At 45.1% G+C, this 18,515-nt stretch overlaps 3 protein-coding genes across 5 annotated transcripts in view; all 3 read right to left on the minus strand.

The window, feature by feature from the left end:
* The window catches only part of kcnc4 (potassium voltage-gated channel, Shaw-related subfamily, member 4), a 45,977-nt gene extending 44,098 nt beyond the window's left edge, over positions 1–1,879 (minus strand). The window contains exon 1 of the mRNA XM_064299970.1: positions 105–1,879. Within this exon, the coding sequence (XP_064156040.1) occupies positions 105–719 (615 nt within the window). The 5' untranslated portion in view covers positions 720–1,879. The remainder of the gene's footprint in view (positions 1–104) is intronic.
* Positions 1,880–7,990: 6,111 nt separating this feature from the next.
* Positions 7,991–13,475, minus strand: LOC135234895 (uncharacterized). 3 transcript variants are annotated; one of them, XM_064299972.1, is made up of 7 exons: positions 12,881–13,473; positions 12,590–12,708; positions 12,356–12,401; positions 10,552–11,245; positions 10,091–10,315; positions 8,533–8,605; positions 7,991–8,199 (listed from the first exon to the last, which is right to left on the minus strand). In XM_064299972.1, exons 4-7 carry the CDS (start codon positions 11,029–11,031, stop codon positions 8,099–8,101), a joined length of 879 nt encoding a protein of 292 aa, XP_064156042.1. In that variant the 5' UTR covers positions 11,032–11,245; positions 12,356–12,401; positions 12,590–12,708; positions 12,881–13,473; the 3' UTR covers positions 7,991–8,098. The 3 variants fall into 3 exon arrangements, with proteins under 3 accessions (XP_064156042.1, XP_064156041.1, XP_064156043.1); XM_064299971.1 differs by lacking the exon at positions 12,356–12,401 and having other exon boundaries at positions 12,881–13,475; XM_064299973.1 differs by lacking the exons at positions 12,356–12,401; positions 12,590–12,708; positions 12,881–13,473 and adding an exon at positions 11,750–11,942.
* A 1,348-nt stretch (positions 13,476–14,823) lies between these two features.
* Positions 14,824–18,303, minus strand: hspa1b (heat shock protein family A (Hsp70) member 1B). Its single transcript, XM_064299974.1, has 2 exons — positions 18,123–18,303; positions 14,824–17,144 (listed from the first exon to the last, which is right to left on the minus strand). The coding sequence occupies exon 2, from the start codon at positions 17,120–17,122 to the stop codon at positions 15,191–15,193; it is 1,932 nt and encodes a 643-aa protein (XP_064156044.1). The 5' UTR covers positions 17,123–17,144; positions 18,123–18,303; the 3' UTR covers positions 14,824–15,190.
* Between the last annotated feature and the right edge of the window lie 212 nt (positions 18,304–18,515).

Here is an 18,515-nt window from a genome sequence, read left to right on the forward strand (position 1 = left end):
ATATTTTGCAAAAAGAAAAAAGTACAAACACCTGTTGATCGCTTTCCCTCGCATTAGTGTAGCACAATCGCTTACAAATACCAAAGGACAGAAGGAACACCTACCCTGGCAGCTCTGGATGAGTATGGATCCTCAAAAAGTGCCCATATCTTTGGTTGCCAAACTTGGCGGCAGCCCCGCGATCTGTCCGGGCAGTCCTCGATGCCAAAGCGCCTCGGCAATTCCCTGTCATCGTCGGTGTCGTCCGGGTCCGGAGGTTCGAATATATCGAGTGCTTCCTCTGCATCCCTGTGCTGGCGGTATGTCATCCAGCAGCAAGGCTCCACGTCCGTCTCATCTATGCCCCAAAACGCCAACTCCTCCTCGAACAATGGCCCGCAAACATCGGCCGGGCAATGGAGCTTGCCAGTCCGGTAATAGTTCAACACGTAGGCGAATATGCCCGGGTGACGGTCGAAAAAGAACTCGTTTCCTGGGACCTGGCCGGTGTCCGCATCCGAGTTCGCCTGGGTGTCGGGATCGGCGAGCCAGGCCAGGCGGGTCCCCGGGAGGGTCCTAAGAGTGCTCTTGTAGGTTTCGTGTCGCGTGCCACCGACGTTGATGACTATTTTGTCCGAGTCTTCCCCCCTGGCCATCTCTTCCTTCAGACATGTTTTAGACGGAGGTTTGTTGCCAGACTTGCGCCCACGGTAAGACGAAACACACACCGAGCTGATCATAGATTTAGACGGAAAGACTGACCTTTGAAAACACCCTTTTCTTTTTGGTTTTACTTGATGACACCCCTTTTGCTACTAAATCCACTGTGATTCCACTAAGAAAGGTGTGACAAAGGTCAGGTCTCAAATTAATGGGTTGCTATGATCCGAATCATGTGTCCATTCAGACATAATAGAAATGATGCTGTTTAAAATAGGAAAAAAATAACCACAGACGCTATAGGCTAATATTTCATTACAGCTCACGAGTTTAATGTAGGAATAATCTGGAATAAAAAAAAAAACTATTTTACAAATATGATTTAAATTGTAAATGGAACACGTAATTAGTCCGCTGTATTTGGAAAAGTGATGATGAAATCCGAATGTCAAAATATCAGTAAAATAAAATTGAAGGGGAAAATAATCCAGTGGAACGGTGCCTATAATTTGATTATCGTCCCAAATGAAGCAACAGCCTTGGAACATTCAAGTTACTTCTAGTTGCTTCCAGCTATACCAGGTCCTTTCGTCCAGAACACTTTGCGACCTATGAGTAGTTTTCGGAAATGATCAAATAAGAACTATGTCTTTTAGAATCCCTGAATAAAGGTGCATTTGTAAACAAGTAGCACGGCAATTATTCAGTCTTTACGGATAAAGTAAATTACGCAAATGTCTCACGTTCGTTAACTAAACTCTCCGTCGACACTGAATGAAATGCCAAAATCCATTTAGCCAGAGGAAATATAGTTTCAAAGAGACGCGGAGCAAACTGCACAGATGCGTGTAATGTTCTTTTTGATGCCTGCATCCAGCATTCCATCTATTGCTTGTTTGAGCAAAAACGCAACACAGACTGGAATCGGTTTGAAGATGAACGCGCGAGGTTGTTTTCCACCAAAGGATCTGTTGCTTCTCCTCAAGTATCTTCCCTCCCCATAATCAGACGACACAATCCAGAGGGATATTTTGTGCAACAGCAATGGAATTAACTCTTTCTTTGCCGTCTCGGTCTCATCAAAGGGTCATCATGCGCGTTTTAAATAGGAAGAGCGTCATTGTACCACTTCCCTATTGGCTGGGAAATTGATGCAGAAATAAATGGATGCGAAATGTTTAAATTCCTCCGATCCATTATCCACCATGTTATTGATATCTAATATATTGTTACTTCTGTTTAAAGATCATAGCCTCCCATTCCAGAGAAAAAAAACGCCTTCACATAAGATCCATCAGCAACTGGTGTGCTGTGTTGGGCATTGTGACACTGCCTCTCTGAGCGAAAGCTTTGTTAACCCGATGAATGACTGCAATCAATCGCCACTGAAGATCACAGACAGCGAGGTGTTCAGGAGCGAGTAATCTCACTTTAACAGAAGCGCTTATCACATGTCTTATATTTGGCGCGATTCGTTTGATTACAAAACATTTTGTTAAATTCAATGGTATTTTGCAGCTCGGCGATTATGACAAGAACATGTAATCAAATGATTAACAATTGTTCAGCGCCATTATGCTTTCAAGAGACAAAAACGCCGCTGTTCATGTTATTAATACTTACTGGAGGCTGTGTTTTCCGATCTGATCAGAAGCAGGGCGTGTGAAGTGTAGGGCCAAATTTACTTAAAAACTCTTCAAGGAGATGGACCAAAGAAGTGGGCAGAGGGCTGGTATCTAACAATTAACTTGACACTTTCTTAACTTATACTTTCAGTGTATATATTTTATGTGTATGCTTGGTTGTACTGTAGAACAAAAAACAATAATATGTTTAATATATGAATGGCGTAGTGCCCTAATTTCTCTCCAAAATCTTGAATACCTGCCATAAAATAAATACATGATATACACAGGGATAAACAGCTCTCATAATTATAATGTGGCAGCTGATTTCTATCTGATCTCCTACAGCCTTGATTCAGCCTTTGAAAAACAAAGATAAGAAAAGATAAAGTAAGAGTGTAAAGTAAGAGCAAAAGGCATGCATTTCTTTACAAATGTGTATTTGGCCTTTATATTGGGTAAGTTCTTACATTTCATCCATCCATCCATCATCTTATCCTGAGCAGGGTCGCGGGGGGTGCTGGAGCCTATCCCAGCATGCATTGGGCGAGAGGCAGGATTAGATCCCGGACTGGCCACGCGGACACGGAGAGAACTCCATACAGACAGGCCCCGGCCGAGATTCGAACCCTCGACCTTCTTACTGTGAGGGGGCTGCCCACTGCACCACCGTGGCCCCCAATTCTAACATTTGTAAATTACAAACATGCAGGAGAGCTGCTCAGAATTATGTAATTGACACATGCATAACATTTCTGTCTGACTGACAAAATCAGATAAAAGTGAGTATCTTGAGTATGGAGCACGTCAATTTGCAATCTCACCCAACCAGTATTGAGTATGGAGCATGTCAATTTGCTACCTCATCCATCCAAAATTGAGTATGGAGCATGTCAATTTGCAACCTCACCCAACCAAAACTGAGTATGGAGCATGTCAATTTGCAACCTCACCCAACCAAAATTGAGTATGGAGCACATCAATTTGCAACCTCATCCATCCAAAATTGAATATGGAGCATGTCAATTTGCAACCTCATCCATCCAAAATTGAGTATGGAGCATGTCAATTTGCAACCTCACCCAACCAAAATTGAGTATGGAGCATGCCAATTTGCAACCTCATCCATCCAAAATTGAGTATGGAGCACGTCAATTTGCAACCTCATCCATCCAAAATTGAGTATGGAGCATGTCAATTTGCAACCTCGCCCAATCAGAATAGAGTATGCAGCATGCCAATTTGCAACCTCAGCCAACCAAAATTGAGTATGGAGCATGCCAATTTGCAACCTTAACCAAACATTTTGAAATGTCAAGAGTATGTTCAATGTTCTGTTGCTATTACAAATGTCCTTTTACATTTCATGAAAGAATGATCATTTTTTAAAGAATCAATTTTATATGAAATTCAAGCTTGTGTGTTATTTCCCTCGATTGTAATGGTAGCCTAAGGGAAACTGAGAAAAAGAGGGGGCCAAAACAAGTGTCGTCCTCCCAGCAACTGTTTTCTTCTTCTGTTGTTTCATGGCAGCATCACAAAATGAAACTTGGCACTTGTGGTTAATAGTGTGGTCAGCTTTGCACCTGTACTGTGCTCTGTTTAATGGCACCATTAACAATACTCTGGAGTTTAATGGAAAATAAATCCAGTGCTTGCAGATCCAGACTAGTGCATACGGAATAAGGAACGAAGACACCGTATTGGACAGACGGCCTGTATGTGTGGTGGTGCAGACCAATGTTCACTGCTCTCTGGAGTTCAGCCGGTGGAATGAGACACCACTCTTCCTTGAGAAAGTCAGGCACCTCACGCTTAATTAACATAAGTGGAGAACACTGTTCTTGACGTCATTCCAGAATGTCAGCAGTCTCCTCACAGTAAGAAGTTTCCTGGGCTCAAATTCTGCTCTGGGCCTTCCTGTGTGGAGTTTGCACGTTCTCCCCATGTCCGTGTGGGTTTCCACCCGCAGTCCAAAGACACGCAGACAGGCTAATTGGAGACTCTAAATTGCCCATAGGTGTCAGTGAATGCTGCATGTTATGCTTCTTAAACTCTCAGGAGTCTACTCATGCCATTCATTTGGTTGAGGCCATTATCATTATCACTCTGAAAGACACAGATCGTATTTATTCAAGGAATTGCCCGCACCCTAGCACAACGAGGGACTCCCCACGTCATGTGACAGGAAGTTAAAGGTACACTAAGCCAACAGTAATGTAATTTCACACACATTTATCGGCAATCTTTCTTACTAATTGCATTTTAATGCAATATGATGAATCATTCTCCAGCCTTTTCATCTCTTCTTTATCTGTGGATAGCTATCTATATCCCATGTGCCATGTCCCACTGGATCACTGGCTGAATGCCTGCTCACTGGACCTGGAGGATGACACTCGACTGTTTCTCTCCTTTCCTCCCCCACCTGACACACAGGTCCACTCACACGCGTCAGCCTGCCCTGTGACATCACATCCTGGATGAACAGCTGATACCTGAAACTTAATCTGGCCGTGACTGAGCTACGCTGCATCCCTGCCAAGTCCTCGTCTCCGGCAGGACCTCTCCAGACAGCACTGTAATAACCGCCACTCGGGTTGCCAAGAACCTCGGAGTGATGCTCGACAGCCGCCTGACCTTCGTTGAGAACGCTGGTGTTGGTGAGCCGGGCCTCCAGATTCTTCCTCTGCAACATCTGTGAAATCCACCCCCGTTTCACAGACTCAATACGTCAAGTCACGCAATGTAAAGAGTCCCTCGTTCATAGGATGGTACGGATTTCAGGGTGCAGGAAGTTCATTGAATAGGCATGGATGGGTTGTGATTAATTAACGAATACAGACACAACACTACAGAACCACCACCACCAGCGCGACCCTGTGGGAACACTGCTGTGTTTCTGTTTTCACTACCTGTACGTAGTACAGTCATTCTGGCTCAGTTATTCTTGAATTTATCCACACAAACCTCACGATGAATGCAACAGATTTGTGTGTTATACTTGAGTGTGAGTTTTCACTTGACTTACTGTATAACTCAATAATCCGAAATGCCATTTCAGGAATGTCATAAATTCATCTGAGCAGGAAAGACTCTGGGGTGCTGGTTCACTGTTTTATATATTTCACACCTGGACAACTGTAATTCTGTGTTTACTGAATCACTGAACAATAAACCTGGAGCTGATTTTCATACAACCTTCATTACATTTTCACACATGCCTTCGACCAGCCCTGAACTGATTTAGACTGATTTAGACCATGTTTGTGATGATGTTTCACACTCTGTGCTGGCCAAAGGAGGATGAGTCTGGCTCATTACAAGCCTTCTTCTTATATCCCACCAAGGGTGACTGTCATTTTATAGGCCTGGTTTTATGTGGGTTTAGGCCTTGATATGCTGTGAAGCACTTGTGAAAAATATTTAGTAAAATTAATTTCATAAATATATTTTAACCTGATGTGTCATCGTAAAAACTTTTAAAGCCTCTCCAAAACATTTTCTTTTCATTGAACTTTCTGTGCAGCTGTAATTGACTGTTAACACAGATTTATCTCTGAATTCTCTATTTATTTTTAACTGTTCACCCCCTTAGGACACCTTAGTGTGAGCTGTACTAAATAAAAATTTTAAATTTATTTTGATCAACCAACTTTTAAAAATAGTTTTCACTTTTCCCTCAAAGTTTTCCTGGTTCATACTTGAATGAATCCCCAAGTCTTCAGCCATGTTATAAAATGGAAAAATTATGGAAAATTATCTGAAGCTGTCTCAGTTTGAAACTTAATTTGAAACAAAATTGGAGGCTATAATTATAGTCGTCATATTTAACATGAAATCGGCAGGTAATTTGAAAAATCATTTAACCTTATGCAATCAGTTTTCTTTGTTATGCTCAGTGAGGCATTATATTGCAATGCCTTTGAAAATCAAGTTAACTGGAATATATTTGAGTTGATTAATTACGAAAACTGATTACACACTTCAGTTCCTGGACCTCAAAAATGCTAAATGATATGGAAAATGATTGCCGTGCTTCTTAATTTTGATTGTAATTTAATGGATTCAGTGCAAATTTGTTGTGAGACTACAGTATATGCTAAATCAGTATGTCAACGAAAAGTTATATGACAATACACTGTGGGTGAATCAGTAAAAACTCAAATGAATATCAAATTATCAATATCTAATTATCATAATGCATGGATGTTTAACATCTTAGCAAGCATGGCACTTGGTTGGATTCATTCTAAAATATCGCCATCTGTTGGAGTTACAATATATGACAATTTGTGATGAGAATTCTTTCATATTTAGAGAAAAGAAAAAATGCATTTCCAGAGTTGCTCGCTTAAATGCTGCATCAGCGCCCCCTACAGCAACTATTGGCACCTACAGGTTACAATCACAAAGATTAGCCGACTCTGGGAAGTGACGCACACAGAATAAATAACCCGTCGCTACTCAAATGAGAGAGAACAAGTAAACCATTAAGGTTGTTTATGTGAGAAGCATAAAAGCATAAAACACAGGCAAACCTGTTTTTAAGTCGAACTGTAGATTTGTTTGTTACTTAACTGAAAAGCCTATTTTGTGAATGTAATATGTACACTTACCGCTTTCACTTTTTAAACTAAAATATCATAAACTTCCTCACTGAAATAAACTTGCAGTGTCGAGTGCGTTGGTGCATAGATAACAAACCTAGTGAAACTATGCAGAACACAGTGCACAGCGGTTCCACTCACTATGGAGATCATCAACTAGCTTTTCCCAAAGCAGCAGAATCTGGTTCAGAATAAAAGAGAAAAATTGAAGTGACGGCTGTGGGTTTTCGTCTTAGACCGATGTCTGGTCCTGAAAATTCCTGAAACGGCTCTCTTCAGTGTGCTCGGCAAGAGTCGGTTGGTTTCTTTTTTTATTAAAACAAATAGAATACAGAGAACTCTCAAAAATTACATATAGCCTACATCAAAGGAAAGGAACAATGACAGTAAGGAAGGTGAAATACTGCAGAGAGTGAACACTGGGAAAGAGAAAGGAGAAAAATACGCTTTATAAGTCTTATAAAGATCCTCAATTACATGTCTCCAGTCCGTCGGTTTCCAGTACTGTCAGAGGTGGGCGGGGCGGGGCAGAGGTGTGGGTGGGGGAGGGGGAGCAGGGCAGAGGTGGGCGGGGCAGGGGTGGGGGAGGGGGGCAGGGCAGAAGTGGGCGGGGCAGAGGTGGGGGTGGGGGAGGGGGAGCAGGGCAGAGGTGGGCGGGGCAGGGGTGGGGGAGGGGGGCAGGGCAGAGGTGGGCAGGGGCGGTTGGGTCTAGGTGGGGAGGGGGAGCAGGGCAGAGGTGGGCGGGGCAGGGGTGGGGGGAGGGGGGCAGGGCAGAGGTGGGCAGGGGCGGTTGGGTCTAGGTGGGGAGGGGGAGCAGGGCAGAGGTCGGCGGTGCAGGGGTGGGTTGGAGGGGGGCAGGGCAGAGGTGGGCAGGGGCAGGGGTGGGGGAGGGAGGCAGGGCAGAGGTGGGCGGGGCAGGGGTGGGGGAGGGGGCAGGGCAGAGGTGGGTGGGGCGGTTTGGGTCTAGGTGGGGAGGGGGGCAGGGCAGAGGTGGGGGAGGGGGAGCAGGGCAGAGGTGGGCGGGGCAGGGGTGGGGGAGGGGGCAGGGCAGAGGTGGGCAGGGGCGGTTGGTCTGGTGGGGAGGGGGGGCAGGGCAGAGGTGGGGGAGGGGAGCAGGGCAGAGGTGGGCGGGGCAGGGGTGGGGGAGGGGGGGCAGGGCAGAGGTGGGCAGGGGCGGTTGGGTCTATGTAGGGAGGGGGAGGGTGGGGGCTGGACCACACCCCTTCATTCCCGCCCCTCAGAGACACTGCAGCAGCAGAGGGAGCTCTTCAGGGCAGTCCAAACCCTGCCGAAGAACCTCCACACTGCACTCTTCTTTCCCCGCTCTGAGAAAGAGACGGATTCCCTCGTTAATGTCAACCGCAAAACCCCAGAGTCCACTTTAATCAGGCGATCCTAGGAAACCAGTCACCCTGAACCGTTTTAGCGAGGCAGCTATCTGCTCAAGGACTCACAGGTCCTTACATTTAAGTTAAGCAGTTAAGCTTGAGAATACTCAATTAATGTAGTAGAATAATCATTTTGGTTTCACAGTGCATTTCCTGGATTTAACTCAGCAAGGGGCTACTATTTGAGTATTAATATTTCCATAGTGAATGTAAAAGGAAGAGATAAATGTCAGTGCTGTCCATCCAGAGCACATGATCTGGGACACTCACTCTGTGGGCGGTCCCCTGGCCGACAGTCTCCCTCCGCAAGCCCCTCTGGCCCCTTCTGTGCATCCACAGCACACTGCAACAAGACACGCACGACTTCACGATACACCTGATGGTAAATGGACTGCATTTATATAGCGCTTTTATCCAAAGCGCTTTACAATTGATGCCTCTCATTAGCCAGAGCAGTTAGGGGTTAGGGGTTAGGTGTCTTGCTCAAGGACACTTCAACATGCCCAGGGCGGGGTTTGAACCGGCAATCCTCCGACTGCCAGACAATCGGTCTTACCTCCTGAGCTATGTCGCCCCCAATATACCTGATATACATGCTGATATACCCAACCAAATACAAACAACATGAAGCAAAATTAAATCTCAGCATTTTTAACTGTTACGTTACGAAATGTTAAGAAATCAGTATAATGCACGAACACGGATATATGCCACAAGTGCCTGCATCACTGCAATGGCTGGAAACAGATGAACCGCAAACAAGGCTACGTTCTTTACGATCAATCCACTCACTGTAATGATTATTATTTAAATTTGTTTTCTTTCATGTTCAATAACTGAGAGTTTATTGCCGTTTCCCAGCCAGCAAGCTAGATAATGCTATTTTGCCAAGCACCATACCAATATTACTAGTACTAACTAAGGACATCAAACTGAACAGCATAGACTCCATTGGAAGCCAGTTAAATGTACATTTCAGATGCTAAGCAGGCACTTGTACACAATGAAACTTCCACAGGTTATATTTTTTTATATCAAGTCCATATTTACCGTCAGTTATTTTCTGAAGCAATTCAGATAAAGCAGCTTTCTCAAGGGTACAATAGCTATTCCTCATGCAGGAATGAAAGCTACAAACTATTTTATAAGTCCATTTCCCAAGCCATTCCCAAGCCACTCATGCAGGAATGAAAGCTACAAACTATTTTATAAGTCCAGTTCCCAAGCCATTCTGCTATACTGCTGGGCAGTTTAGTGCATTTTACAATTTACAATACTGCCCGCCAGTTTATTAAACTGTAACGTTCATCCTTAGAAAGCGATTAGATGCCATAATCTGAGGTGCCGCTGTTTTTGCACTTTCACTGAGTGAACTCATAGTGCAGGGATCCCAAACTTTTTTCTGATGCGATCTCTAATGAACGCACACAAAATTTATGCGACCCTAACACTCCACCTACTCTCACACCTCATACCTAACAACACCCTTTAGCTGTGACTGTACTGGCGATACACCACCACCTCTCGTGCCTCATTATTACAGTTTTGCTGTTGCGATGTTTGACGTGCAGTATCCTATATTCACATATTTTAAAGAGACAAAAAATTTTATTTGTGCTAATTTTTTTTTCTTTTATTTTCCACAAAATTTTCAGGTGACCCCATGCTCAAATCAGGCGACCCCATATGGGGTTGTGACCCACAGTTTGGGAACCCCTGCCATAGTGTCTCCTGGGTTAAAACTGAAACACACTGAATGATTATGAAGCGCATGTAAGGTTTGTTTCTGTCTGTTTCCCAGGGTGAAAGCACTGTGCCCAGTACTTACAGCATCTTCCATCGCCCTCTCCTCCATCACATCCACCTGTGGGACTGCAGTTCCCAGATCGGCCAGCGGGGGCTCAGCTGCGTCATCCTGCCTTTCTGCCGGTTCCACTTCCTTGCTCTCTGTCGCCCCGGCGACGGCGTCTCCTCCGCGCTCCATCACTGTCATGCCAGCGCTGGGGACGGCAGCGGCGATCGCCGTGGAGACGGCGGCGGTGTCGCGGGTCTCCTGTAGGCCGGTTACATTAATGCTTTAGTGGTTTAGCAGGCGCTCCCATACAGAGCAAGTTCAACACGCTTCACAAACACGGCATGCTCAGCGATATTTAATGTAGCAGACTAAGGGACCTAACTGCAGTGTCTCACCTGGGAAACAAAGCTATGGCACATGTGCTATAAGCCCAGGTGCCCAACCATTATGATGCTATACTGCCCGCCAGTTAAACTGTATTGTTAAACTGTTACCTGCAACTCCCTCTGCTCCATCACAACCACCTGTGGGACTGCAGTTCCCGAATTGTCCAGCGGGGGCTCAGCTGAGTCATCCTGCCTTTCTGCTGATTCCACTTCTTCAGTCGCTGTTGCCCCAGCGACGGCCTCCTCCCCAAGTGCCGGCAATGCCATGGCCGTGCTGGGCGAGGCGTGTGCAGCGTGGCAGAGCCGTCTGATCTCCACGGTGACCGCTGTGGCTATGGCAGCGGCGGTGCGGGTTTCCTTGGCGCACAGCGCCCCCTTCAGGGCCTGAGCGGAACCCGCGTTCCTCTGCAGCTCAGTGAGAACCCAGGCCACCACTTTGGCCCGGGTAGCCCACGGGAACTCCACGGTCAGGTGGACGTCAGCGCGGACCTCGCAGAGCACGGAGATCACCGTGCCGACGGCCATGCCGCTGAGCAGCCTCATGTCCGTCTCCTCTGTAGCTCCGCCTCCGGCCCCGCCCTCATCCATTATGACCTGGAACAGGCAGGCGACCGTGTCCAGTACCACGTCTGGCAGGGCCTGCGGACGGGAGGCGGGCGGGTACGCCAGCTCGTGGATAATGTCCTTCAGTGCCCGCTGGACAACGGCGCGGGCATCGAAACGAGGCGGGTATTTAGTGTAAAAGTACTGATAATGCAGGGCAAAGGCACTGGGGGGTACAACGCCAGCATTTCCACACTGCCTGCAGAGACAGAGCGAGAGAGAGAGAGAGAGAGAGAGAGAATGACAGAAGCATGTTTCATCAGGTTCACAAAATAACAGGTCAGACTATGAACAGGGAAATAAAGCATACTTAACCCTATGAAGAGTAGGCTTTTTTGGAACGTTTTTTTTCTCTCAGAATTTTAAGCCAGTGTCCTGGAACTCCACTGCTTTCAATCACCAGTAGTGATTTTTACATAAAGCATTATATTTGTGATCTTACACCTTGAATTGTCAAGAACATCAAATTTCAGTGGCAGACAGGAGTTCCACTGGGTTCCCCTGTAATGTGCGAGAGAAGAATATTCGGCCTCGTGCTTACAGTGCGTGGGGAATGAGTGGGCAGGGCCAACAGACAGGGCCACAGCTAGCATCGAGGACACCGAGCTCCTGTCCTGTTAATTTCATTCTTTAGTGAGAGCATCAGGTGCAGTTCATTTAGTGGGGGGGGGGGGGTAACGGTCCCGGTCACGCCCCTGCTTACAGGTCAGCGAGAGCGGCCAGGTGGGGGTCCTGGCCGGTGGGCAGCTGTGGGCCGGGGGGGGGGCTCGGTCTCTGGCTCCCGCCCGGGCTCGGCCTGCAGGCTTGTTTACAGGCTCTGGAGGCGTAGCTCACGATCTCCAGCAGCTTGAGCCGGACGTTCACCTCCCAGGTCTGTGTTCAGGAGGCACGGACGCCATGAGCCCCAATCAGTGGGCGGGAGAAGCATGCATTTTACCGCTACTGCTGCCTGCACCACAGGTCACATGACCTTCCGGTGGGCTCACATGACCTGGCGAGTGACCCCCAGAGTGGCGAAACCCCTCTCATCCCAAATCTACAGCCAAATTTGTGTCACCCATGGGACAGCCAGGCAGCTGCCATAGTCTGGATTCAACACCACACAGGGGGCCCATCCACACACTAGAGCAGTGCCTTAACAGTGAGGTCCACAAAGCAGCATATGCTTATGCTCAACAGTGGCCGTTGTCAGGGATATTACAAAGACTTTCTTGTGCACAAAATTCTCCACCTTGTGGGAAGCCTATTGCCACCTGTGCGGCCTATATTTATGTTAGAACACGGTATGTGCAAGGCCCAGGTTCTTTACCAGGTAGATCAGGTCATCCTTTCTGTCTGAATCTTCCCTCTGGAATCTAAACACAAAAAGGCGGTGTCTTAATCCCAAAAGAAAGGTTTTGTGATGAGTAACACGTGTAATTTACACCATTTCATAATAAGGTGAGACCCACTGCTATCTGCCGCCTAAAACTGATGCTATTCCCACGTTTGATGATGCAAGACTGTAAAGCCTGGGTGAAAAGCTCAATGACTTTTTACGCACCTTTCCTTGATGATATTTTGATCTCTGGAGATCATCCATGCTTTCATGTCTTCGATCGTGACATACCAAGGGATCAGACCACTCTCCCGTAGGTTCATAAAATCCTTTACAACCTCTCTCTGCAAAACACAATCACCCGTGAACACAACAACTCAGGACAAAATGGCAGGCGTGTATGTAAAATGTCAAATAGGCCTATGAAATGTTTACATAACAGATCCCTCTCATCTCGAAAATTTAATAGTTTTAATGTTTCAACGAAAACTATAGTGATGTCTAAACATATCTTACCTGCTCTCTATACGTTTTATTTCCCCAGCAAAGCACAACAGTTGCCACGTATTCCACGGAATTATCCAATATTCCATAATCCTGAAAAATGACAAAAGCAATTGGGATTATGGCAGATTAGTCTGAACAAATGTTGCACAGGCTACAGCGCAAAGTTTTAGAACTAGGCCAATTGGAAATATTTTTGATCTTCCTCCAGATGTGTTGTAACGGAAGCTACTCCGTTCGTTAGGTCAACTGAGGAGGGATTTGTACTTAACCCTACTTTTGTTTTTACTAAAGTACATTTTGTCATTATCAGTGAACATTTTCCAGTTCTCCGTCTACTGTTCAAGATTAATTTTTATTAAGCATACCGTCTCTCACTGTTCTCGCTTCATTTTTAACAGCGCTTCTCGCACTGAGCTATTCCCGTATTTTACACGAACAACATGGGATTTTGCGTTGACTAATCTAACGAAATTAAATGTACATATAATTTAAACCAATCATTTGCCACTATTTTGCAATGAGGTTAACAAGCAACTGGTTTCTATGGAATTATTTCGAGACCAACTTGCTTGAATGAGACTGGGAGGGACAGACTATTTATTTCCGTCCCTCCAATAATTCACGTTGCCAATGGACATGGTAGGGACTTTTGCTTGTTAATCAATAGGGGACAATGGGCCTACTTTTTCCCATAAATTAGGCCCATTGTCCCTATTGATAGCATATTTGCTAAGGTTTACGAGCAATTTAACTGGCAAAAGGCCTAATCTGTCCCTCCATCAATCACGATACAAGAATCCGAAAACCCGTAGGCTACTTATAATTTAGGATTTGCTCACAAGTGACTGATTTTTTTAAATCAATGGTTTTGAATAACAACATCCTATAGGGCAAATTCCCTCACTAAATTCACTAAATTTGCTGATCCTGGGTCGTAGATTAGACTTCAATAACAAGACAACAACATCTGTACAAAAATAATTTTACAATAGGCTAAACTTCAGTATAGATACAGAGAAAATTCTTCTCGTCAGATACAAAACTCAAATAAACTGGATTAATTTGGGAATGGATAACTTCACAAATAAAATAGCTTACCTCTCGGATTTTGTCACGAATTCCATCGAACTGAGTTTCAATATCCATATTGCCGTGAAATATTCGTATTTGAAATAAAACTCACCAGTACTTTTGTAGACTAAGCAGGATAATTTCTTGTGTATTTTGCCTTTATTTATTGAATTCTGAAATGCACTCGGCATCCACTGTGACGCGGAACGGAACGTTCCGTCACAGGTGGCTATTTCCATAGAAACGCTGAAAAGCTTATTTGTTTACAAGCAGGTTGTACACATTTAAGGTTTTTCCATTGCTGTATTTTATATTCATTTATAAATAAATGCTATATACTTATGTAAATATATATACCACCTGATTTTACATTGATCACGCTGTGACAAGTCAATGACAACCAATATTTCTTAAACTATATATCTTGGTTATACATTCGATTATCCGCCATCATAATGAGCAAATATGGTCACAACTACTACTCATATGCCAACCACATAGTAGGACTTCCCTTCACCATCCTAGTCAGATTATGTAATAACCTAAGCAGGTTAGTAAACCTGAAAGTTGAATAGTAATGTACTTCATTTATTTACACTACCTTCTGCTGAATACAACTTAGTTTAGAAACTGGTTAGCTGATTTTGACTTACTATGCATGTAAATTCATGTACTTTTCCAGATTTATTATTAATTATTCATGTAAATTATATTGCCCTTAGCCAGATTTCATGAACATGTATTACTTTGCTATACATAGTCTATTTAAAACCTGGTGTATATTTGAAAGAGGAGCCCTGAGATAACCTCATTATTTGTGTAATTAAAAAAAAAAACAGAAAATCCTGGTGGGAAAAGAACAAATGAACAACCAAAAATGATTAGATTTTAAATTGTTTATTACCAGTACCCAACGCCCCGCTTACAAAAAGGTAAATGCAAACAAGTATTGAAAATAAAACATTGTAACATCTGAGCATTCTTATTTTTAAAAAATGCTGCATTTTAGGAAATTATTGGAATGCAACATGAAAGGAATTTTGCATGAGAAAACAATTGGCAAGATACCCCACCGAAATACATGCTTTGTAAGAAAATATTGGCACCTGCACGAAACGTGAACAACAGTAAGGGACAAACACCATTTCAACAAACATAGTTTGAAAATCCATCACCAAACAATGTTTTTATAGTTCGTTTGCTTCAGGCCAGGTTCTGCAGACACCAGCATTCAGCAGTTTGGCTCCTTTAATCCACCTCCTCGATGGTGGGTCCTTTAGCGCTGGACCCTGTACTGGACTGCCCCTGGCCTCCAGCGCCTCCTGCAGGCGTGCCTCCCTGGTACAGCTTGGTGACGACGGGCTTACACACTTTCTCCAGCTCTTTCAGCTGGTGTTCGTACTCCTCCTTTTCAGCCAGCTGGTTTTGCTCCAGCCAGCTGAGGGCCTGTTTGCACTTCTCCAGGACGTTCTTCTTGTCGTCCTCGCTAATCTTGCCCTGCAGGTTGTCCTCCTGCACGGCGGCCTTCATGTTGAAGGCGTAGGACTCCAGAGCGTTCTTGGCGGCGATCTTCTCCCTCTGGAGGTCGTCCTCAGCCTTGTACTTATCGGCCTCCTGCACCATCCTCTCAATGTCGTCTTTGCTCAGCCGACCCTTGTCATTGGTGATGGTGATCTTGTTCTCCTTGCCCGTGCTCTTGTCGGCCGCCGACACGTTCAGAATGCCGTTTGCGTCAATGTCAAAGGTGACCTCGATCTGCGGGACCCCGCGTGGGGCCGGAGGGATGCCGGAAAGCTCAAACTTGCCCAGCAGGTTGTTGTCTTTGGTCATGGCCCGTTCTCCTTCGTACACCTGGATCAACACTCCGGGCTGGTTGTCAGAGTACGTGGTGAAGGTCTGGGTCTGTTTGGTAGGGATGGTCGTGTTGCGCTTGATGAGCGGGGTCATGACTCCTCCTGCCGTCTCGATGCCCAGAGACAGCGGCGCCACATCCAGCAGCAGCAGATCCTGAACATTGTTGGAAGTGTCGCCCATGAGGATGGCGCCCTGAACGGCTGCCCCATAGGCCACTGCTTCATCTGGGTTGATGTTCTTGTTCAGCTCTTTGCCATTGAAGAAATCCTGCAGGAGCTTCTGGATCTTAGGAATTCGAGTTGACCCTCCCACCAGAACAATATCCTGGACCTGCGACTTGTCCATTTTGGCATCTCTGAGGGCTTTCTCGACAGGCTCCAGTGTGCCCCTGAAGAGGTCAGAGTTCATCTCCTCAAAGCGCGCCCTGGTGATGGAAGTGTAGAAGTCCGCACCCTCGTAGAGAGAGTCGATCTCGATGCTGGCCTGGGAGCTGGAGGACAAGGTTCTCTTGGCCCTCTCGCAGGCTGTTCGCAGCCTCCTCAGCGCCCTCTTGTTCTGGCTGATGTCCTTCTTGTACTTCCTCTTGAATTCCTCCACAAAGTGGTCGACCATGCGGTTGTCAAAGTCTTCCCCGCCCAGGTGCGTGTCACCGGCTGTGGCCTTCACCTCAAAGATCCCGTCTTCAATAGTCAAGATGGACACGTCGAAGGTGCCTCCGCCCAGGTCGAAGATCAGGACGTTGCGCTCCCCTCTCTTGCCTTTGTCCAGGCCGTAGGCGATGGCGGCTGCCGTGGGCTCGTTGATGATCCGCAGCACATTGAGCCCTGAGATCACGCCCGCGTCCTTGGTGGCCTGGCGCTGAGAGTCGTTGAAATACGCTGGCACAGTGATGACTGCGTTTGAGATTTTCTGCCCCAGGTACGCTTCAGCGATCTCCTTCATTTTCACCAGCACCATAGAGGAGATTTCTTCAGGATAGAACGTTTTGGACTCTCCTTTGTATTCAACTTGAACTTTGGGCTTCCCCCCATCACTGACCACCCTGAAGGGCCAATGCTTCATATCAGACTGCACAACGGCATCGTCGAACCTTCTGCCAATCAGCCGCTTGGCATCAAAGACTGTGTTGTTGGGGTTCATGGCCACCTGGTTCTTGGCAGCATCTCCAATGAGCCTCTCGGTATCTGTGAAGGCTACATAGCTGGGGGTGGTTCTGTTGCCCTGGTCGTTGGCAATGATTTCCACCTTTCCATGCTGAAACACACCCACGCAGGAGTAGGTGGTTCCCAGATCAATCCCGATTGACACTCCTTTTGCAGAAGACATCTTAATTATTGGTGTGTGTGGCCTAGAATAAAATAAAATACAAAATGTTACTCTTTGCAATTTTGAAATACATTTTAAGATGATCAATTGTCTCCTTTTCAAATCACAAAGGCAGAAGCACTTAATAATCAGTTACTGTTTTACACATTAATGTCAATATAGGCCTGGATCAAATACGTATTTGTTTTGGATTCAAATACTTTTATACGCTTTCCTGATCTTGTCTGGTGTATTGGAACCAATTAAATACTGTCAAAAATGGCAAACCCCGCCTTCTGGTCATAGTGGCAGGCTCCATTACACCAGTCAAGATCAACAGAGAACAGAAAAGTATTTGAATCGAAAACAAATACGTATTTGAACCAAGTCTGGTCAATAATCTATTTTCAAAACAGTAAAGAAAAATATCCAGTGTTCAGCCTGATTAACCCAAACTCACAACTGAGCCTTATTTAATAAATAAATAAATAAATAAATAAATAAATAAATAAATAAATAAACTGAAGTGTATGGGCTAAACCCAGTCTTAACGCTTTAGAAAATACGATATTTCGTTACTTGTCATGACCATACAAAAACATGTTGCTTAGAATCGCTACGCAGTTCTCTAACATGACAGATACTTAGGCGAGGTTTTCCTTACACAAAAAATGTAACTATTTAGCTTTCTACCTTGCGTTAGGTAACAGAATCTTTTTAAAAAAATTAAAATTAACTTACGTTGTATTGTATATTTATAACTTACGTTTATTGCATAAATTTACCATAGCAAGGAGTCTTATGCTGGTAGTTTGGTTTGATATTATGGGTGTGTGTCACAAATTATTGTACGCATATCTTCAACAAAATAGACCAGGAATCTGAAGACCCCGTACATTTTAAGTAATATATACATTAGTTAAATATAAATAACCATATGCAATTAATAAAGAACAAATACTGTGATGTTGAACCAATTTTACTCACTTAGAAAGCAGAAAAATGAAGAATTACTACTTACAGAAATTAGTAGTAAGTTCTTTTCGTGTTTTCTTTTTCTCGACCTTCCGCCAGGCTTTTCTCCGATGTTTGGCTTCGCTAAACTGAAAACAGCAGTGGAAGACGTTCCTTTTATACAATTTGTCATGTTTCGAGAATTCTCTGACTCCAGCCTCCAATGACAGCACTCGCGCCGCGAGTCATACAGATATTCTGGAAACTACGCGACTCCGCGAAAGCACGAGAAGCAGGCGGACTATTCGGAGTGGTGGGCGGGGCCACACGCTCTACACTGCATCTGTGGATTTGAAGCAGCTTTTCATTTTGAAACGCAACCTGTGTCGGACAATTCGAGCTGCGTCGCGTCAGATGGACACATTATTAAACTGCTTGTGTTTGTGTTTAACAGTCTCTG

This window comes from Anguilla rostrata, chromosome 11 (genome assembly GCF_018555375.3).
Source record: "Anguilla rostrata isolate EN2019 chromosome 11, ASM1855537v3, whole genome shotgun sequence".
NCBI classification, from domain to species: domain Eukaryota; kingdom Metazoa; phylum Chordata; class Actinopteri; order Anguilliformes; family Anguillidae; genus Anguilla; species Anguilla rostrata.

Excerpts from the sequence above, each read along its gene's own strand:
- LOC135234895 (XM_064299971.1), bottom strand. The coding sequence starts at position 12,687 with ATGAACCTACGGGAGAGTGGTCTGATCCCTTGGTATGTCACGATCGAA. Across the intron at positions 8,606-10,090 it reads AGAGGGCGATGGAAGATGCT|TGTGCTGTGGATGCACAGAA; the intron begins GTAAGTACTGGG and ends GTCTTGTTGCAG. Across the intron at positions 8,200-8,532 it reads GCCAGGGGACCGCCCACAGA|AGCGGGGAAAGAAGAGTGCA; the intron begins GTGAGTGTCCCA and ends TCTCTTTCTCAG.
- hspa1b (XM_064299974.1), bottom strand. The coding sequence starts at position 17,122 with ATGTCTTCTGCAAAAGGAGTGTCAATCGGGATTGATCTGGGAACCACC.